This window comes from Gymnoscopelus braueri, assembly GCF_963280865.1.
Source record: "Gymnoscopelus braueri genome assembly, chromosome: 6".
NCBI lineage: Eukaryota > Metazoa > Chordata > Actinopteri > Myctophiformes > Myctophidae > Gymnoscopelus > Gymnoscopelus braueri.
Genome location: NC_137607.1, coordinates 16,382,424 through 16,406,549, shown reverse-complemented (window position 1 = coordinate 16,406,549; position 24,126 = coordinate 16,382,424). Strand labels below are relative to the sequence as shown.

Genomic DNA, 24,126 nt, shown 5'->3' with positions numbered 1-24,126 from the left:
ATTCTAATTTGAACATATTGTTCAAATTCCATACACCTTTGACTATTATGATAGTATTCACTTTATGCTGAGCATTGATGTTATGGTTTGCTGACCAGCTGCTGCTGGAAGTGCCAACTGCACCCACTAAAGTTACCAGGGGTGACCGGGCCTTTGCCGTGGCTGCCCCCTCTGGAATGACTTACCTTTACGCATCAAAGCAGCCCAGTCATCTTTACTAAAGACTCATTTTTTGTCCTTGGCATTCAGTAACAACTAAAGCCTTACCTTCCTCTATTGGCGCTAATGTTTGTTTGTCTGTGCTTACTCATTGTTTACTATTGTCGGCTTACGTTGCAGTGTTTGCTTCCTGTTTTTTTTTTTTGCTTTGTTTTGCTTTTTACCTGTACAGTACTTTGGTTGACCTGGTCATGTTAAATGTGCTATATAAATAAACCTTGATTTGATTTGATTTGATTTTTAAAAGGGCGTGGTCATTTTCGGGTATTTCGTCCCGGATAGAGAATTAGTCACAGTTCCTAAGTTGTTCCCTGGGGTCATATTAGCCAAGAACAGTTGAGATATTCTCTCCTAAATGAAGTGCACACATATCTTAGCCAGGTCCTAGAAAGTGAATGACCCCTGCTGGTGGAGCTTCCACACCACAAGTATATAGTTGTAAGGAGTTTACGGTTTTATGTCCCAGAAAGGTTTTAGTAGTCTTGCAACATACTTTTGTGAGATGTAGCTTTGATCTAAAAAAAATGACAGAAAATGCATTAAAAAACACATCATACAGTAATTACATGTGGTGTTAATGACTGTCTGTAGATCCTATTGATTACATGTTAGACTACAACTTTTACTTTGAAGGACAAAGACCATGTGCTTTGACCCATGGTCACATGGCTTCTTTGTTTTGATGAAAAAGGTAGACTAAAAGATGACTGACATTTTGAATAATAACCATTCCAGGCTTTTGGATTCCAGATTAATTAAGAAAAACAAAGACAAATAAAGAGCTTTTTCCTTTGTCAGTCCCAAATCAAAAAATGCCAAAATACTAATCAGAATATCAGAAAAATTGAGCATTTTCCTGATTTTTTGGTGGGCTAGAAAATTGGATAAATGAAGCCATTATTTGATTTTTATTCTGGGATGAAAATATGGAAAAAATAACCATTTTGAGCTTTTCTCAGTGTCAGTCCCAAATCAAAAGACGCCAAAATACTAAGCACAATATCAGAAAAATGGAGCATTTTCCTGATTTTTTGGTAGGCTAGAAAATTGAAAAAATTAAGCCATTATTACATTTTTGGTCTGGGATGAAAGAAATGGCAAAAACGTTTTTTAACACATTGGGTGCCAGAGGTTTATTAAAATATTATACGTTGAGTGCCAGCATTTCTTCCATCCACTTGCGTTATACATTTTGTGCTGTGAGAAGCCCCGACGCGGAAATGCATGTAAACAAAGCGTGCGTGCGAGACGGCGGAGGGTCCCGACTAACGCCTGGAACAATAATATTTCCAACGCGACCCTCCATTGCAGCGTGATCGCCGATCGAAAACGGCTCGTTTCCACCACATTAAAAAGAAATGGAGATATTAAGCTTTTAATCAAGGAGATAACATTGAAAACGCCGACCGGAAGGATCTTTGACATGGAGCCACATCCAGCCTCTTCTTCTCAGAAACTGCTTGGGTGATGTCAAAGTTTCGTTTTAGCGCCCCACGTGGCCCACATGTATAAAAATAGAATTGGGTCAAAAACGGTCCGGACCGTTTTCGGCACTTCTCGTTTGGACCCTCAAAAACGGTCCGGACCGTTTTTGGCATTCAATGTGTTAATAGCTTTTTTCAGTGTTAGTCCCAAATCAAAACATGCCAAAATACTAATCAGAATATCAAAAATTGGAGCATTTTCCTGATTTTTTGGTGGGCTAGAAAATTGGAAAAATAAAGCCATTATTTTATTTTTGGTCTGGGATGAAAAAACGCCAAAAACCTTTTTTAAGAGCTTTTTTTCAGTGTCAGTCCCAAATAAAAAAAAAGCCTAAATACTAATGAGAATATCATAAAAATGGGCCATTTTCCAGATTTTAAGGGAAAAAAGAAAAGTTTAAAAATGAAGCAATGTTTTATTTAGGATCTGAAACGAAAATCAGTAAAATATACTTTTCAGACGCTTATTCCAATTGAAAAACAAATAATAAATAAGATGCCCTGACTCCAAAAGCCCGGGGGATCTTAGTATAATCTGAGGTTTAATTTGGAAGTGATTATTTGAAAAATGGAGCAATATTTAATTTGGTTTCTGAAAGGAAAATCAGTAAAATTATTGTTTAAAAAGTGAATTAGAATTGAATTTCAAATTATACTAAGATCCCCCGACCGAAATGGATGGGATTCTGTAATATTTCAATAATTTATTATTAATAATTGCTGCTGTAAAACATATAGATAATGATCCCTGGTGTGCTTGAGACCATGGGGCACATTAATATTTAGTCCTTGGGTGATAACTATGTTTTTTGATTTTTTAATGATTTTTTGAAAAATAACATTGAAATGGATGGGATTCTGTAATATTTCAATAATTTATTATTAATAATTGCTGCTGTAAAACATATTGATAATCATCCCTGGTGTGCAGGAGACCATGGGAAATAATACTATTTAGTCCTTGGGTGATAACTATGTTTTTTGAATTTTTTATGATTTTTCGAAAAATAACATTGAAATGGATGGGATTCTGTAATATTTCAATATTTTAGTATTAATAATTGCTGCTGTAAAACATATTGATAATCATCCCTGGTGTGCAGGAGACCATGGGGCACATTAATATTTAGTCCTTGGGTGACAACTATGTTTTTTGAATTTCTTATTATTTTTCGAAAGATTACATGGAAATGGATGGGATTCTGTAATATTTTAATAAGGTATTATTAATAATTGGTACAGTAAAACATATTGGTAATAATCACATATTGTAAAGGACACACATGGGCACAATAACATTTAGTTGCTGGGTGATAACTCTGTTTTTAGATTTTTTTATGATTTTCCCAAAATTCATTGAACTGTATGGGATTCTGTAATATTTCAATATTTTATTATTAATAATTTGCCCAGTAAAACATTTTTGTAATAATCACAGACGAGAACATTAGACACAAACAATGTTTTTAGATTGTTTTATTACATTTTTACATGTATATATTGAAGTGACTGGGATTTACGTTTTCATTGAACGCACCATCAGTTCGCCTAACGTACAAGGCCATAGCTGCGCAGGAATATTTGAAGCGCGGCTAGTGCGACTGTCTCTCTCTGAAGTGCGGCCAACGTCACCGCAGTGTTTGATTGGGGGTGTAGATTTTCTGTGGAAAAGACGCAAACTGTATTTTTCACGAGGAAAAGAGTTGAGGAAGGGTTGAAATTAAGGATGTATGGGAGGGAATTAGAAAGAGTAGGGACATTTAAATATTTGGGAGTTATTTTTGATATAAGGTTAACTTGGGCAGACCATATTAGGAGGATAGAGGATAAGTGTAAAAAAGTAGTAAATGTGATGAGATGTGACTGGTAGGGAATGGGGAGCTAGTTGCTCATCACTGAAGACATTATATGTAGCTTTGATTAGGTCGGTAATGGATTATGGTAGTAGCATATGGGTCAGCGGCTACATCTCTGTTAAAGAAGCTGGATGTGATTCAGGCACGGCATTAAGGGTATGCAGTGGGGCGATAAAATCATCACCAGTGTCCGCAGTACAGGTGGAAATGGGGGAAATGCCATTGGAATTAAGAAGGAAGCAGTTGTTGACAAATTATTGGGCAAATTTACAGGGTCACAGGGATAGTCACCCTACTAAAGGAGTATTACAGGATTGCTGGGATTATGGGAAATGTAAGAGGAATAGCTTTGGTCGGGTGGGGAATGAAATAGCAAAGGAATTTGGGGTGGATGGCATGAAGGTAAGTCCAACAGTAGTTTATCCAGTGATGGAGCCATGGAGAATGGTTTGGCCAGATGTAGATTGGCATTTGATGGAGACAAAGAGGAGAGAGAGAATGCAAGTAGACCTGGTTAAAGTATTTAATCAACGTTTGATAAATGAGTATAGTGAATTTGTACATGTGTATACAGATGGAGCAAAGCAACCTGAGACAGGAGTGACAGGGTTTGGGGTGGCAGTACCATCAAAGGGAGTTGGGATTAACAGAAGGACATCTGACCATCTAGGGGTGTATACAGTGGAGATGTTGGGGGTGTTGGTTGCACTAAGGTGGGTGGAAACAGTGAGGTTGAAGAAAGTACTACAGATTCAGCTTCAGTTCTAGCTAGTTTGAGGTCATTTTACTCAAGTAGCCGCCAAGGGTTATTGTATGAAGTCCTTCAGTCAGTCACAAGAATAGTTCAGCAGGGAGGTGAGGTAACATTTGTGTGGGTTCCAGCACATGTAGGGGTGAAGGGGAATGAGACAGCGGATGGGTTGGCTAAGAAGGCGTTAGAGAAAGGGATAGTAGAGATGAAGGTTAGTATTAGTAAAGCGGAAGTTAAGAGTGTAGTATGGGAGAAAGTTAATAGAATGTGGCAAGGAAAATGGGATTGTGAGGTGAAAGGGAGACACTTATATAGTGTTCAAAAGAGTGTCAAAGTTAAAAGGATGGGTAGTGGGAAGAAGAGAGAGGAGATAGTATTGGTAAGGTTAAGGTTAGGGCACAGTGCACTAAATGGAACATTAAAAATAATGGGAAAACATCAGTCTGGGTTATGTGAGGGTTGTCAGGAAGAGGAATCAGTGGAGCATGTACTTATGAATTGTAGAGGGTATGGGATAGAGAGGGAGATAATGAGGAATCAGATGAGGGACTTAGGGATGCAGGAATTTACCCTAAAGGGTTTATTAAGGATGGAAGGTAGGAAACATATTAGAGTGTTATTAGAGTTATTAAGGGAAATAGGAGTGTATGATAGGATATATAGAGTAGTTAAATGTGTGTGTGTGTGTGTGTGTGTGTGTGTGTGTGTGTGTGTGTGTGTGTGTGTGTGTGTGTGTGTGTGTGTGTGTGTGTGTGTGTGTGTGTGTGTGTGTGTGTGTGTGTGGGTTGGGAGAGGGAATTAGATACAGTAGTATTAAAGTAGTCTGATCCATAATATGGGCCAGAAGGTGGCGGTAATGCACCAAAAATTGGTGGCCAACCGCCGTAAAATAAAAAGAAGAAGAAGAAGAAGACGGTGCGTGAGCAGAGCAGAGCAGCCTTATTTTTTAACTCTATGAGAGCAGCACGTTACTTTGGCATAATGGCGTCGGTAAAACAAGTTGGGAGAAAGAGGCAGAGTCCCATATGGGATTTATTTGAATACAACAACGAGAAAGACAATAGCAAGTGCCTTCTAGTGGTGGAAACAAATGCTACTGATTGAATATGTGGAGCAATTCTCAAGGGGACCACGGTGTAAAGTAACTAAGTATATTTACTCAAGTACTGTAGCCCACTTAGTACAATTTTGAGGTACTTTTACTTTACTGGAGTATTTCCAATTTTCAGTATTTTTACTTCTACTCCACTACATCTCTCAGAGGTAAATAGGCCTATGGTAGGCTACTTTTACTCCACTACAATTATTTGAAAACTAGTTACTAGTTACTTTGTAGGTATTTAGATTATTATCACAAAACATACATTATAGCCTACCCACTTAATTTCTTCCATTTGAAAATAGCCGATCTACAAGCTCACAATGCTTTGGTGAGCTTGTAGATCTGCTTTTTTCAAAAGATTTGTATCCTTTTATAGCCTACATTTTGAAAACGTGTGAAATGGGACATTCTGCATAATGAGTACTTTTACCTTTGTTTGTACTTAGTACATTTTGATACCAATACGTTTGTGCTTTTACTCAAGTAAATTTTGAATTCCGGACTTTTACTTGTAACAGAGTATTTCTACATTGCAGTATTGATACTTTTACTTAAGTAACAAATGTGAGTACTTTTTCCACCACTGATAGCGAGTACCTTGACAAGGCAGTCTCTCTGAGCACCCAGAAACCTGAGACCCCTGGTCCTAGTGTCTCATGAAAGGGTTTATGTATTTATGTTCATAATTTGTAATTTGTATATTTGCTCTATCTCTCTCTCTCTCTCTCTCTCTCTCTCTCTCTCTCTCTCTCTCTCTCCCCCCACACAAGGCAGCTCCATACAGTCCATGTGATTTATCCATGTTTCTACAGTAGACATGCTGAGTGAGTGTAGCCCTATTTGTATAGCTGGTTAACTGTCTTTCCATGTTTGTTTGTGCAATGTCTTAGATGTGACCTGCCCCCGACCGCTTGCAGATAGAGAGATTGTTATTAAACATCAACGAGTAAAGGCTGGCCCTATACTTGAAACTCTAACATTCAGCTGTTCCCCTCCGAAACGACTGAATGGCACATCAGAGCTGACATGTAATGAAACTGGACAGTGGGACCATGTGTTCCCTTCTTGTGAAGGTACAGTATAGTCTTTTTTTCTTTTCTTTTTTTTTGATGTCATGCCTATATACGATAACGATACGATAATACTTTATTGTCAGTTTGCACTGAAATGTGTCTTGCGACCCAACAGCCATGTATGCAACATATAACAGTACACACATTTGACATGACACAAGAAAACAACAAAATACATACATAAAGACATGCAAAGACAAGAGCAATGTCCACCACTCAGCCTACCCCTGGCCTATAACTCCTGATTAAGCCTCAATGTCGTCTGATGGACAAAGGACCTCTTCAGTTTGACCTTATTGTATGTAGGAACACCGTATCTCCTTCCTGAAGGCAGCAACCTATATTCTCCATACAAAGCATGGCTAGTGTTTGAAGTGATATTCCTTGCCAACCTTATCATACTGTTATTATACGTAGATGTATAGCGCCTCTGAAGTGGTTGTCCAACAATCTTTGAACAAATGTTCACTTGCTGCAGCAGTTGTGACTTTAAAGCTACAGACAGACATCCATACCAGGTGGTACTAAACAAAAGAAGAATCTGTCTACTAGCACCAAAAGATCTCAGACGGCGAAGGAAATAGACTCTTTGTTTTGTCTTCTTACCCACTGATTCAATCTGGTCTTTCCATGACAAAAGGTGGTCTATTACTACTCCTAGGTATGTATACGAACATACCTGGTTGATCTGTTCACTATGAATAGTAATGGGGGATCTGTGTATCTCTAGTGGAGCACCAAAAACAATCTCTTCTGTCTTTTTTTGTGTTAATGATAAGAGCGTTGTTATCACTCCACTCCACCACCTTATTGATAGGATAGTAGCCTGACAGAAAATGGGGAGAGAGATGGGGAGTGACATGCAGCAGAGGTCGTCGGGATCGGGACTCGTACCCGCAATGTGCTGACAAGTTACTCTGGAGCCGAGGTGCTTGGACCGCTACGCCAGCGGCCCAGGCCGGTAGAGTACAGTCTTAGCATTAAAGCAATAAAATGTGCCTGAGTTATCAGGCAATGGTAGGAGGCAGCAAATTTGCACTAGGCTCTCCCACTCGTTGATCATTATAATAGTGAAATCATCATATTCAATCACAAATCAAATTTCACTTAAATGTTTGCCAAATACTGCATCCCTCTCCAACTTAATGTTGTATAGTCTCACCTGTGCAGAACAACAATTAATTCTACAGGCCCCATTTAGACAATTTGTAACTTAAGGTGGCCTAATAGAGTACAATAAAGTAAGTAGATCGGGAGAGGCTGTCTGTATCAGCCGATAGCACGGAAGTCTGTCCCTGTTACTATGCGCTAGACCGCTGGGAAATGGATTGCTGAGGTGGAGCGCCACTCCTACCATCAGCTCCCCGTATTTACCGCACAACTTACCGCCCTCAAGCCGTGCCACTCATATGCTGAGTTGGTGGTGTCCAAGATCAAACCTATAACCTTGTGGTCCAAAGGTGAGAGCTCTACCAACTGAGCTACCCGGACACAATAGGGTTCCTGTGGTTAAGAGCTACTCTATGTATGTGCCCCTGCACCTGGCGCATTGTTATTAAAATAACAGATTTAGCAACTGCTGAGGGAATTGATCTGCCAAATGCAGCATTAATAAAGTGATATAATGATATCAGGAGACGCGGGGAAACAAAAGCTCTCCGCTCACCACACCATCAAATAGAACCGAGAAGTGGACCACCCCCAGTGTGCTGCTGGTCTGAATCACTCTTTTCTCCTGCCTAATGTCTCTGTACCTAAGATAGCATTGTGGCAAACAATGCGCCAGACCCTATAACAACCTAATTTAAGGCCAACATTCCAATGGGCGCAAAAATTAGCACAAGTACATTTGATAATACAGCGTGGGCGCTGGGCATGAAAATGACAACAGCGTCGGGTTTTTGCCGGGTGCAAGATAGGCCCATGGGCCATTTGTCATTTGTTACAGCAAGCCCCCCAGACAGTTTTTAAGTTGCTTGATTCAGTATTTAGATATTTGATATTCATTTTATCAGACACCCTTCTTCACCCTGTATATCCTATACAAACCCATTGTAACTTCAAACTCCACTTTTAACATGTTAGATTCATCAAAAACACCCGCCCTTGGTTCTGGTGACTCATCCTGCCCTCTTAATACATGAGGGGGCTGTTTTTTTTCCGATTACTTTTTTCATTTATTTTATTTAATTCTTGTATTGTATTAAAAATAAATATAAAAAATACATGAAAAAGGTAATTGACTCCTCACGTATTAGAAGGACAATATCAGTCACCAGAACCAAGGACGGGTGTTTCCAATGAATCTAACATGGTTAAATGGAGTTTGAAGTTACAATGTCTGTCCCAGACAGGACAGACACAGCGAGCATTATCTCGCCGATCAAAGGCCGATCTGCGTCAGATCGGGAGGTTTTTATCGGCGAGCGCCAAAAAAGGTTGCCGACAGCATAATCGAACCAAATATCCTGCAGTGTGTACCTGTCTTTAGTCACACCCAGGCCTGGCAAACTCTGCTTCTCACCCATTGACTTGCATGTTAAATGACGGCTTTTCCCCTTAAAAATAATCGATCATTGCAGCAGCAAGAGCTTCAAAATCTCTTCTAAATCTAGTCAACAAGGCCTGCAGTAGGCTATACACTGGACAAATGTGCATGACATTATTTCAATAAACTAAAAACACGGGAAATGTTAGAGGGAGTAATAGCCATGGATACACGACGGTCGTCTGTCTCGACCGTCATGGATGAACTTAAACCTGGTGTTTGCACTTTCTCCATTTATGGCCCGTACATCTACATAAACGTTCATAGTAGTATCCCTTATGCGGCATGTCACTCCCCACTATGGCCACTGGGGGGAAAGGTGGCGCTGTTGAGCACAATTCTATTTATAATTAAACTATATATATATATCTATTAATATATGCATAAAAATAGCCTTTCTATTAATAACATCATTATAAATAGATTTAATCCAAATTTTAATCCAATTTTCTTTTTTTAATCCAATTATTTAATTCGTTCATTAATTAATGCATTCTTAAATCCTCTCTTTTTTTCTATCTAATTCTCTTTTTTTCTCCATTCTCTACCTCTTCTCTGTCTCTTTTATTTTATTTTTTGTATCACTGTAGTCACTGTATCTCCAGCCTTGACAGCTGACAGCTGTAGCCTTTTCCAATTGATACCTGTCAATCGCTAGATGACAGCTGACAACTGGTTATTTCTCAGCTTTTTAGTTCAACCAGGGGGTCCGGGGCCTATGGATCATGAGAGCCTCATTGATTGAGACTGATTGAGATTCTATGTGTGCGACATCTTCGTATGGGTGATCCATGATTGTGTGATGATCATAGAGTGATCCTTCCGTTCTTATGACAGCTACTGGATGTGGGTGGATAATGGCCATCAATGGTACTGCAGTATCTACCACACTAGGGCATAAATACAAAATACCTTGATATAGGGACTAGTGGTCATCAGTGGTACTGCAGGCATACATATGCCTATCCGAATTTAAATCATTGGGGTGTAAATATAAAATACCATGATATAGGGACTAGTGGTCATCAGTGGTACTGCAGGCATACATATGCCTATCAGAATTTACCATACTACCATACATACTTCACTTGTCATATCATAGGCTTATTTTTTACTATTCTACTATTCTGAACTATTTAAGAACATTAATAACATTAAAACAACTGCCGTAGCGAAGAGAGTGATTAGAGTTGTAGTCTGGCTGAGCCCCACCAGGGCGGGGGTTCTAAGCAAAGGACTCAAGTTGTTGTATTTGGGAAGAGAGGATAGGTTACACACTATGCTCAGACATTATGCCCCATGGTTTTAAAAATAATATACCAAAATGTACTACATTATCACTCTTCTAATGTTTTGTTACGTTAGATAAAACCTTAATGGGACACCATGCATTATCCTAAACAATATATTTGTTTTCAAAACTAACTTATTAAGCCCAAACATGCCCAAAGTTCACAATTGCATGCTGGGAGAATATGTTGCTTAGCCAATGGCTGGAAGTACCTAGGGACAGGGCCTGTGGCTCCTCTGACAGCGGCATTTTCACACCTGAGGTGTTTTTTTGAGCATTGTTCTCTCAGAGGCCCACAGCTGCAAACAGGGAGACAGTGTATTTATTTAATCATTAACTCTATGTAACACATTTCATGTACACATTTCATGAAACCTATGTTATAATGGTTATAATTATACAAAAATGTAAAAATTATATGAAAATAGCAAATCTACAAGGTCAATGAGACAAGGGTTTGTAATAAAAAACTATGAGAGGGGGATTCCACTACCCCCATCCCTCCCTCCATCATTGTTCTCACCCCATCCATTGGGTTTTCACACCTACTTGCAAGTAGTGTGTTTGTTTTGTTTTTACTCCACTACAATTATTTTTTTAAACTTAACTTGAAAAGTTACTAGATACTTTGCAAATATAAATGATTACATTATAAAACATATACATTAACCCCTATAGCCTTATTTTATATCTAGGCTATTTGAAAAATAGCTGATCTACAAGCTGTGTGTGTGTGAGTTGTGACTCTGTGTGTCTCTTCAGCTCAATACTGAACAGATACTTTATATCCACTATCTGTGGCATTTAGGCTAAAAAAATAGATCTGGGTTTTGTCCCGGGGGTTGCAGATGGTTCGCATATATGTGTGATTTGTTACTTTCCCCGGGGTCTGTGAGCCAGGGAACCAATATTTGATGAGGGGGATAGGGTTAGGGTTAGGGTTAGGGTTAAGGTTGATCAAAAAATAACAATTCTTTAATGAAGTAATGTAGATGTAGAACAATAATTTAACTATTGAGAGTGTAAAATGATTACAACATGGTGTGTGTGTGTGTGTGTGTGTGTGTGTGTGTGTGTGTGTGTGTGTGTGTGTGTGTGTGTGTGTGTGTGTGTGTGTGGGGGGGGGGGGGGGTGTGATGGGGGGTGAGAGTAGGTAAATATACAAATATTTCACTGACCATGGGGTTGTAACGGTATTGAGAGAGAGTTTTGATGATGACCAACTCTATGTTCTATACATTTTAGGGCATAGTGAACCACATAGACAGTAGGTTGTCTGTTTTTCAGTACAATAATACATCTAGCAGCTGCCTTCCTCATCTATATGTTATATTCTAGTTCTCGAGGGGGGTGTTACAGGCACCTGGTAGGTACCCTAAAAATAACTCAGTCTCTTAGTAGTAACCAAATGGACCCGGGGGGTGTTCTGTAAAATAATTATTTAGAATAATGAAATAATTGTTTAATATCTGACATGACTGATCATGTCTTTTAGATCACAATATTTAGTTTAAATGGTTTAGTTCAATATATTCTATTATGACTGACATAGAATCTGACAGAAAAATCAACCGATCTGGTTTGAAATATATTCTGTACCACCATCAGAACAGTACAGAAGTTAAAGTTTTTTAAAAAATGGTGCAGTTTTTCATTACAATTGATCAGTAAATAAGTCTATCCATTAACCATTGATACACTTTTAACGTGTTTTAAAGTTACTCTTACTTACTACTCTTAAAATTCCCTAATGTAATATTACTCAGACTCACATTTCTGTGTTACAGACACAGTTTCGAAAATGATACGAAAATAGCTGATCTACAATCTCACAATGCATCATGGTTCACAGCCAATGTTTTAACTGTAGCTTCTGGATGTAAATTCGTGCTATTTTATTTATTATCATGCAATGGTACACCATAAAATCGTAACACTTAGGACATACACAAGGTTCTACATGATGACCCATAGTAACAGACATCATAAATCTTATACAATAATGCACATGAGCAGAGACTCTAGAGGGGTAGGGTACTCTAGGGGTACTAGTCTATATTACTTTTAAGTAATATGAGATTACAAATAAATGTTTCAGGTTATTTTTAAACTGTAGTACAGTTTTTATGATGTAAATATGGGTTGTATAGTGACTAGGCTTTAGATTTAGTAATGTTAACACTTTACACATTTACAATCAGATGCACATAGTGTGGACCCAACTTATAGCTTCAGCTATAGTAGTTTAACAGTACATCAGTAGCAACTCTCACAGATTACGAGATTACCTACACATATCACCAAAGTTTAAAGTATTATTCACTGTTAAGTAGTATCGAGCATGTTTTAAGTAACTTGTTATGCTTTATAACAACATTTGTATTATTATCTAAATACTTGTGTATGCATACATGCGTTGAAAACTATCCAACCGAAAGTACACTATATATGGCACTTTTTTTTTCTTTTTCTCCTAGTATCATGCAGTATCATTTCTTCTCTCAGGATATTATATGTACCAAAATGTATGTACAAAAAGGGGCAAAGTTATCTATACAATGTGTTAAATCTCACACTATGGCCAATATCCACGCTTGGCTGTTTTTTCTTGCAAAGTTGCCTGTTTTTTTTTTTTAGAAAATAATGTACTTAAGACTTCTGGTGACTAGTAGTTTTCATTCCCTGCCTATGTTGAATGCACTTATTGTAAGGGTATTGTAATGTAATGTCCAAGAATGATTTCACTAGGTATGGCTAACCTCAGGTTAGAGTTTATTTCTGAGGTGTTGGGGGGGGGAGCTTAATAAATTAGATTAGATTAGATTCCTAATTGTATGGCCATGGTAGCTAATGATCCAATCTACTTAGGTAGGTAGTAATCACCATAGTTACATTGCTATACTTACTATATTACTATACTATACTATAACACATCATACCAAACATCATTATATGAAAACCTGAAAAAAAAAAGTTTTTCTGCACACAAATACTACTTCGGTGTAAATCTCTGACAGAAACTATTGACAACAACAACACAGTATGTTAGTAAAATGTGGTAGTTTAGGCCAGGCTTGTTTAAATGGTGCATTTATATAGCATTTATATCCGAAGCATTTTACATTGATTGTGTCATTAACCCATTCACACACACATTCATACACCGATGGCGGAGGAAACCATGTACAAATATATTGTTTAGGGGTTCAGCGTCTTGCTCGAGGACACTTTGACACTAACTCTAGGGGAGTATTTTGACAGGTACGAGTGTACGTGTTATGACTTAGAAAATAGAGAAATTATGTGAGAAGATAATGTGAGCGATAGGTGAGAGAGATTATGTGTGAAGGGGCAAGAGAGGAGAAAGATTGACAGAGGATTGGAAAGAGGAGAGGAAAGAGATGTTAAGAGAAGCCACTTTACTGGCCATCGGTGACCATTAGAAATAGATGTTTTTGATCAAATATCTACAAATCCAGAGGATCACAGTAAAACAACAACCTGCACAACATATACTGACCTAGCCAATTCTAATTGGTTGTAGGATTTAATGTAATTGTAAATCTATAGTTGCTAAAAAACATAGGTTTTCAAATCTGGAAATACCTTGGCGGATCAGTCTTACAGGTTTTAAACTAGTATGCACATTATATAGTGTACATACCCCAGCTATTATGTTAAATGTACTCATTTATTATCAATGTATAGTCAGGTTAGAGGGTTTTTTACAGTTATTTGGATATACACATGGATATAAAAACACTATAGACAAGTTTTCTATAGACTAGTTTTCATCTAATGGATTCAAAATCCTAAAAAATGAATAGAATATAATTAGAATATAAACATATTACTATAGTTTAGAGTAATTGATACAATTCTTATTGATACAAGAGAAGATGAGAGATGGAGAGGAAGGACAGCTCTAGATGACACTTTACTGACCATCGGTGACCATTAGAAATATGTTTTGATAAATATCTATAATCCTATGATCACACTAAACGTATAACAATATGAATACCATAAGGTAGTGACTTTGCCCTGCTAATTGGGAATATAACTTAAACTATTTGGTTCAGTTTCAATAGTATATGTTTTACATACGTTTTAGAAAAAAACATGTGTAAAACGGAAACTATGGTTATATGGTCATGTTACATTTTGACATTTTATGTTGTGTTTTATAGGACCGCAATGTTTGTAGGTTATACCCCTGTTTAATGAACTAGGAAATATCTCTAATGATGCAAAATAGTATCTACTGTAAAATACAAACCCCTCTATGCTATATTGTCACTAATAACTAACAATATCTACATAGCTTTGCAACAAAAGTTTAACTGTGTTTAACCCTCCCATTATTAGAAGTTAATTATAGATAGAGTTTTAGACTAACAGATCATTTCTGTCTATTTATCCATTATTTAATGCTATCTTTCCTTTGTAACGTGAAGATATCTTGACAGTTTAAACATGCATAGCATAAACTAACACATTTACTAACATATTGTGTTGTTGTTTGTCAATAGTTTTTGTCAGAGATTTACACCGCAGCAGTATTTGTGTGCAGAAAAAGCTACAGTTTTGACTAGAATATGTACATATATATCTTCAAAAACATAATTGAATGCTTATAGCTTATATCCGTGTTTTAATAAACTAGCAAATATAGCCAATGATGAAAAATAGTAACTATATCTGGTGTAGTGGTGCTGATGTTTTGTTTTGTTGATGTTGTACTGGTGATGTGTAGTTCTGTTGATGTGTATGTGTGTGCTTTTTAAATTTGAAATGGAAAGAATATGTAGTCGGAGGGTAAATAGTCAGGTTGCATTCAATAGCAGATCCTCCATGCTATACTATGTCAATTTACAAACATTATTGCACCCACTAATATATATTAACTGCCTATAACACATAATATGTCTTGTGGTAAAGAGTGTCCCTTCTGCAAACTGTCTAAATGTAAAGCTTTTGCTGAGTCATATGCCTTGATTCAAGGGCCATAATGGTGACTTATTTTAAAATATTGCAGGCTGTTCGTTTTTACAAGTTACTGTATAACTAAATGCCTTAGAAAAAAAAAAAAGATACACTACATAGCCATCTTAGGTAAACTCTTCTACATTCTGACAATTTACCGTATCATGTGTGAGTAATCACAGGTTCTTTAGAAGGAGGATAACTTTCCCAGGAATCATAGCCAGGAAGATTGCCTCACTAGGTATACCTAAGCTTGGCTGGCTCATTAGTTCTAATCATAATGCTATATGGTTCACAATAACCAATACTATACAATTAGGATATATTGTATTTGGCATACACAACACCTTAGAAATAAGCACTAATAAGTTGTCTAATTACTATGTGCACCCATACAACTAATGGTTGTCATATTGGAGAAATATATTACTTCGGGGTCATTCTTTAAGAGGCGGTAGTGGCTCAGGGGTAGAGTGGCTGGGTGGAGTGAACTGGAAAAACCGTAAGGTTCCCCGTTCGATCCCGGGGCTGGGGCGCTCCCCTAGAGTTAGTGTCGAAGTGTCCTTGAGCAAGACGCTGAACCCCTAAACAATATATTTGTACATGGTTTCCTCTGCCATCGGTGTATGAATGTGTGTGTGTGAATGGGTTAATGGCTCAGTCAATGTAAAGCGCTTTTTTCAATGTAAACCATTTTCCTTTTGTAACGTGAAGATATCTTGACAGTTTAAACAAGCCTAGCCTAAACTACCACATTTTACTAACATACTGCGTTGTTGTTGTCAATAGTTTTTGTCAGAGATTTACACCGTAGCAGTATTTGTGTGCAGAAAAAAAAACTATCTTCAGTTTTTCAGGTTTTCATATAATGATGTTTGGTATGGAGTGTTATAGTATAGTATAGTAATATAGTAAGTATAGCATTGTAACTTGGGTCATTACTGCCTACCTAAACAGATTGGATCATTAGTTACCATGGCCATACAATTAGGAATCTAATCTAATCTAATTTATTAATCCCCCCCAAACACCTCAGAAATAAGCTGTAACCAGAGGTTAGCCATACGTAGGGAAATTATTCTTGGACATTACATTAGAATGCCTTACAATAAGTGCATTCAGCATAGGCATGGAACGAAAACTACTAATCACCAGAAGTCTTAAGTACATTCTTTTCTTAAAAAAAAAAAAAACAGGTAACTTTGCAATAAAAACAGCCAAGCGCGGATATTAGCCATAGTGTGGGATTTTAAACCATTGTGTAGATAAGTCTCATATTCCTTAAAAGTAATGTAGACTAGTACCCCTAGAGTAACCTACCCCACTAGAGTCTCTGCTCATGTGCATTATTGTATAAGATTTATGATGTCTGTTACTAAGGGCCATCTTGTAGAACCTTGTGTATGGCCTAAGTGTTACGATTTTATGGTGGACCATTGCATGATAATAAATAAAATAGCACGAATTTACATCCACAAGCTACAGTTAAAACATTGTCTGTGAACCGTGATGCATTGTGAGATTGTAGATCAGCTATTTTCGTATCATTTTCGAAACTGTGTCTGTAACACAGAAATGTGAGTCTGAGTAATATTACATTAGGGAATTTTAAGAGTAACAAGTAAGAGTAACTTTAAAACACATTAGAAGTGTGTCAATGGTTAATGGATAGACTTATTTACTGAACAATTGTAATGAAAAACTGCACCATTTTTTAAAAAAACTTTAACTTCTGTACTGTTCTGATGGTGGTACAGAATATATTTTAAACCAGATCGATTGATTTTCTGTCAACCATAATAAAATATATTGGACTAACCATTTAAACTAAATATTGTGATCTAAAAGACATGATCAGTCATGTCAGATATTAAACAATTATTTAATTATTCTAAATAATTATTTTCAGAACACCCCGGGGGGCCATTTGGTTACTACTAAGAGACTGAGTTATTTTTAGGGCACCATGTGCATGTAACACCCCCTCGAGAAATAGAATATAACATATAGATGAGGAAGGCAGCTGCTAGATGTATTATTGTACTGAAAAAACAGACAACCTACTGTCTATGAGGGTCACTATACCCTAAAATGTATAGAACATAGAGTTGGTCATCATCAAAATTCTCTCTCAATACCGTTACAACCCCTTGGTCAGTGAAATATTTGTATATTTACCTACTCTCACCCCCATCACACACACCCACGCACACACACACACACACACCATGTTGGCTGAACCAGAGACCCTGGAAGCAGAAGATCGCATGTAGGTGCGAGTTTTAAACTGATTTGAGGGGTTTGGGGGGATTTGGGACACAATAATCCCCAATATATATTACTGCATTAGAAGTAAAAGTACTGAAAACTCTGTTTTTCTCTGTTCCTCAAAAACTATACGTAGGTACAGTACTTGAGTAAATATACTTGATAGCCAGATAACTAGATCAAACAGACAGACAGACAGATAGACAGACAGATAGACAGATGACGGATAGACATATAGATAGATAGACAGACAGATAGATAGACAGATGACGGATAGACATATAGATAGATAGACAGACAGATAGATAGATAGATAGATAGACAGATAGATAGATATATAGATAGACAGATAGACAGACAGACAGACAGACAGACAGACAGACAGACAGACAGACAGACAGACAGACAGACAGACAGACAGACAGACAGACAGACAGACAGACAGACAGACAGACAGACAGATAGATAGATAGACACACAGATAGACATATAGATAGATAGATAGTTAGATAGATAGTTAGATAGATAGATAGCCAGATAGATAGACAGATAGAAGGACAGATCACACACACACAGACCCTATGGGAAAGTAACAACATCGCATGTAGGAGCTAACCAGCTGCATCCTCAGGGCCAAAACCCCCGCACTATTTGTTGTAGCCTAACAGCCACAGATACTGGACATAAAGTAATAAAATCCAGTATTGAACTGGAGAGACACACAGAGTCACAACTCACAAGCATACACACATGAATCCATGTACACATGTACACACAGGCATACAGCTTTCTACTTTGGCATTGTAAACGTATGTTTTCTCATGCCAATAATGCCCCTTTGAATTGAATTGAATTGAGAAACGGGTGACTGCTGTGCTGATGACATGTTGCCACTCCTTTGCCAGTAGGTGTGAAAACCCCAATAGAGGAGGGAGGGGGGTAGTGGAATCCCCCTCTCATAGTTTTTATTACAAAACCCTTGTCTCATTGGGCTTGTAGATTTGCTATTTTCATATAATTTTTTACATTTTTGTATACTTAGAACCGTTTATAACATAGGTTTCATGAAATGTGTTCATGAAATGTGTTACATAGAGTTAATGATTAAATAAATACACTGTCTCCCTGTTTGCAGCTGTGGGCCTCTGAGAGAACAATGCTCCAAAAACACCTCAGGTGTGAAAATGCCGCTGTCAGAGGAGCCACAGGCCCTGTCCCTAGGTACTTCCAGCCATTGGCTAAGCAACATCTTCTCCCAGCATGCAATTGTGAACTTTGGGCATGTTTGGGCTTAATAAGTTAGTTTTGAAAACAAATATATTGTTTAGGATAATGCATGGTGTCCCATTAAGGTTTTATCTAACGTAACAAAACATTAGAAGAGTGATAATGTAGTACATTTTGGTATATTATTTTTAAGACCATGGGGCATAATGTCTGAGCATAGTGTGTAACCTATCCTCTCTTCCCAAATACAACAACTTGAGTCCTGTGCTTAGAACCCCCGCCATGGTGGGGCTCAGCCAGACTACAACTCTAATCACTCTCTTCGCTACGGCAGTTGTTTTAATGTTATTAATGTTCTTAAATAGTTCAGAATAGTAGAATAGTAAAAAATAAGCCTATGATATGACAAGTGAAGTATGTATGGTAGTATGGTAAATTCTGATAGGCATATGTATGCCTGCAGTACCACTGATGACCACTAGTCCCTATATCATGGTATTTTATGTTTACACCCCAATGATTTAAATTCGGATAGGCATATGTATGCCTGCAGTACCACTGATGACCGTTTAGTCCCTATATCATTGTATTTTGTATTTATGCCCTAATGTGGTAGATACTGCAGTACCACTAATGTCCATTATCCACCCACATCCAGTAGCTGTCATAAGAACGGAGGGGTTCACTCTATGATCATCACACAATCATGGATCACCCATACGAAGGTGTCGCACACATAGAATCTCAATCAGTCTCAATCAATGAGGCTCTCATGATCCATAGGCCCCGGACCCCCTGGTTGAACTAAAAAGCTGAGAAATAACCAGTTGTCAGCTGTCATCTAGCAATTGACAGGTGTCAATGGAAAGGTTACAGCTGTCAGCTGTGAACTGTCAAGGCTGGAGATACAGTGACTACAGTGATACAAAAAAATAAAATAAAGAGACAGAGAAGAGATAGAGAATGGAGGGAAAAAAAAGAGAATTAGATAGAAAAAGAGAGGATTTAAGAATGCATTAATTAATGAACGAATTAAATAATTGGATTAAAAAAAAAATTTGATTAAAATTTGGATTAAAATCTATGTATAATGATGTTATTAATAGAAAGGCTATTTTTAGGTGTATATTAATAGATATATATAAATAGATTAATATAAATAGAAACGTGCTCAACAGCGCCACTTTTCCCCCTAGTGGCCATAGTGGGGAGTGACATGCCGCATAAGGGATACTACTGTTCATATTTTAAATATAAAGTGCTTATCCCATGGCCATGGATGTTACATTTATGTACGGGCTCTCAAAAGTACCCGTGTCATCCGTATTGTTCAATAAAAAGCATTTTAATCTGATCGGTGGCCATTTTCTCCATATGCGTTTAACTAAGCAACCCTATCGGTTGGTAGGTGTATTGCACTCTGATACATTATAACTGGAGAAGTTATAATGAGAAAATGGCCACCGATCGGATTTAAATGCTTTTTATTGAACAGCACAGAATATACGGGTACTTTTGGTAGTCCCGTGCATAATATTAACATCCGTGGCCATAGGGTAAGCAATTTATTTTTTAAATCTGAACGTTTATATAGATGTACGGACCGTAAATGGAGAAAGTGCAAACACCAGGTTGAAGTTGATCCATGACTGTAACAGGAGTTTTCATGTACCGCAGCCAGTGTTGGGCAGTAACGAATTAATAATAATATATTACTGTAATATTATTACTTTTCCCAGTAACGAGTAAAGGTATTATTCTGCCAAAAGAGTAATATTATACCATATTACTCCGACAAAAAAGGCCTCGTTACTCGTTACTGATGACGAGCGTCATTTATTTTTCACTCATTCGTTTATGTACTCTCCGTCTCTCGCAGAGGCAAGTTGTCGCATCATGCAAAAATAGAGCAGATCTACAAGCTATCAACCTACGTCAACAGAGATACTTTTTAGCTTGCAGATCAGTTCTTTTTAGCACGTAGCCTGCGCACAGTTATGACGTAGCGCATGACCCGGATGCGACCGCTGCGTTGTATATTTCTCTGCCGTTTTTTTAATTAAAAAAGCTCTCAAACTTCTATTTTGAGGCACGGAATTTACTTATAAGATATTGTTCGGATAGAATTTAGTTGTTTAACTTCATATATGTGGTCAATTAATCATGACAGAGCCTATTTAAAAATAAAAATTCAGAGAACCGGCAGGGGCAGGCAGTGACACGCATTGTATCCGAATAAAGCAACCTATTTTCGGCATAGCCCTTTCAGAAGTCCCCCTGCGTCACTTGTCTGGTGGTCGGGAAAACGAACTGCTGATGAGGAGAGGAAACAGTGTTCCTCTCCTCTCCTCTCCTCTATATCTCCTCTCCTCTCTCCTCCCCCCTTGCACTTTGGCTAATTAATATTGACTGGTGTAAGATATGTTGAAAAGGTTAAGAAATGTTCAAAAAGTTTACTTTATTGTTTCAGTTTTTGAGAGGCTGCAGCCAGTGTGTGCAGTTCAGATTGATGTTGTTCCTGTAAGGATAATTATTGTTCCAATTCCAAATATGGAATTTGCAGCAGCAAAATACTTAAAAGGATAAAGACTGTTGACTGTTTTCTATTGTTCCATTAAATTGGATTCAGTTCTAAAAGGCTAAAAACTGTACACGTCTTTTCTTTTGCGGGGGGCGCGGAGAAAGTAATATAAAGTAATACGTAATATATTACTCTTGATTCCAAGTAATAAGTAATATAATATTATTACTTTTTTAAGGAGTAATAAGTAATAAGTAACATATTACTCTCCTAAGTAATATTGCCCAACACTGACCGCAGGGTAAGACTACAGTAGCAGTTAATAAATAGACGAACAAATGAATGAATATACTTTAACGTGCGGAATCCGAAACAGGCAGCGCTGTGATTCTGAATTTTGTTACGATTACGGTGATTAGTATCATTGACACCACCTGGGCGAGTGAGTCGTGTAACTTTCCCTACGTTAAGCTGTGTATGTGTTCAACAACACAGCCATGCAGCCTTGCAGTTTAAGCGCAGATTTCAGCTTGGGAAAAGAACCCTCCAACGGTTTTGGGTACGTGGAATCTGTTGCTGGTTCATAGTCACCATAGCGTTATCGTGGTATTCCTGTTCTTGCTATTATGTTGCAAATGATTGTGTGTGTGCGGGCGAAATAACATTGACAGCTATGGCAGGTGATGAAAGCTTGCCAGACCTGTGCCAGGCTAACAACGGTTGCTAAGCTGGCATTGGACAATCGCTTTTGGGGTGGGGTTTAGCAAAGGGTCCATCGTGATTGTCGTGGTGCAATTTGTGTTCATAAACACTGGATATGTCATGCTAAATTTGAATATTCACAATTTCCCAGAAGAATCTAAATATTATGTAATTGATGATGACACATCCTAGATGCCTAAACCCTGTCCAAGAGTAAATAAAGCTGGTGAAAGTATTAGAATAGTTCCTGTAAATCTAACCTGATAGTTTACTACTATCTGATTTTGAACAGACATCATTTTATACACACTTTTCACAAAGTAAAGAGCTGAACGAGCTAAATATGAATTCACAGTGAAAATATATCTGGTTTTAAGTGGGGATCTGATTGTTAAAATGATGTAACTAATATGTATGGCCGAAGGAAGGAAGCCAAACTAAAATAAGTTTTACTCTTATGTACCTGTACACAAGATGTAACAACCTTGAACCTTGAACCTTTAGTCGAAAGTTTGATAGTTACAATAATTAGTGCTATTGAAGCAACACCAAACTGTATGTGTCCATTATTTTAACCATCTGAAGCCCAGCTTCCACATTCTGGGGGGAACATTAGCCAAAAATAGCTGATCTACAAGGTCACAACACATTGCATTGAGATGCGCTGTGGGCTTGTAGATCGGCTATTTTTGGCGAAGAGATTCGGTGAAGATGCCAGGTCTAGGGCTTAAGTGGTTAAACCCAATGTTTCAATGCATATAGTAGGTATGTCACAGTTATATGGAAGAGAAGATGTGAGATGGAGAGCTTCAGTTACAGTAGTTATGTCTTGGCCACAAGATAAAAGACGTGATGACAAGATCCTGATCTAAAAACAAAAATCCTCTATTGAGCACTGAGCAGACCTGATACTGTTGTGGACATGTCTGTCTTGTGTCTTGTGTCATACATAACAACTGAACTGCAAGGATGAGAAGAGCTGACCTGGAGTGGTTCAGTTAGATCAGTTAGTCTTGTGGTCATGTCTTATATCTTATACCTCCAGATCACCTCTTCTCTTCCGTACTGTTCATATACTGTAAATACATTATTTTTTTATTGATGACTATTTCCCCAAAAACAGTTTCTTGTGAAGTTCCACAACTGCAAGCCAATTTGCACATAAGAAACCAACCCCAAACCTCACTATTATGGAAAGGCAACGAGTTACAGTTTCGGTGCTCCGGTAGACTGTATCTTCAAGGGAGTGAACACATTGAATGTCTAGCAGATGGAAGCTGGAGTGATAAAGTTCCAATTTGTTCAGGTAAAGTCCTTTCTTTTGATATCTGGTCTCATCACTGTTTGTCTGGTTGGAAAACATTGTCTGGTTGGAAAACATAGTGTCTGTCTGTCTGTCTGTCTGTCTGTCTGTCTGTCTGTGTGTGTGTGTGTGTGTGTGTGTGTGTGTGTGTGTGTGTGTGTGTGTGTGTGTGTGTGTGTGTGTGTGTGTGCTCAAACCAAAAGAACGTGTATATTGAACGTGTTTCTTGCTTCACTAAACCCAAGTACCGTAACAGTAAAAATTATGTTTTTGAACATAATATGTTCAAAAACATAATTTTATAATTCATATTATGTCCTCATACTGTAGAATCCAACAGCTGTGGAGCACCACCATATCTTCAGGACGGAGACATCAGAGGCACGCCAAGATCCGAGTATAACTACGGTGACAGGGTTGAATATATCTGCCAGACCTCATACATCATTAAAGGTGGATCTCGTACCTGCCAGAATGGTCAATGGGTTGGAGATGTGAAATGCCTCAGTAAGTCACTATTCTTTCTTAAAAAAATATGTTATTACGTTTTGTATAATCAAAGATTATATTAATTAGTGTGGTTGCCCTAACAGGGCAACCAGACTATAGTAATCTTCACACTTTATTAGTGTGGTTGCCCGAATGTTATAGATAAACTTTATTCCTTATTTATAGATAAACAATTTTTTCAATCGCATCTCCTCCCACAGTTTATTTTTCCCAATTTAGTGCCATATGTCAAAATGACCGGCCTCACCGGGAATCGTGTGCTTGTATTTTGCTAAGAGATTGGGT

General features: G+C 37.7%; 1 protein-coding gene across 2 annotated transcripts in view; it reads left to right on the top strand.

Annotated features, from left to right (window-relative positions):
- The window catches only part of LOC308087244 (sushi, von Willebrand factor type A, EGF and pentraxin domain-containing protein 1-like), an 86,874-nt gene that overhangs the window by 34,260 nt on the left and 28,488 nt on the right, over positions 1-24,126 (top strand). For both annotated transcript variants that reach the window (XM_080430990.1, XM_080430991.1), the window contains 3 exons: positions 6,303-6,485; positions 23,152-23,334; positions 23,662-23,838. In XM_080430990.1, the coding sequence (XP_080287116.1) occupies positions 6,303-6,485; positions 23,152-23,334; positions 23,662-23,838 (543 nt within the window). The remainder of the gene's footprint in view (positions 1-6,302; positions 6,486-23,151; positions 23,335-23,661; positions 23,839-24,126) is intronic.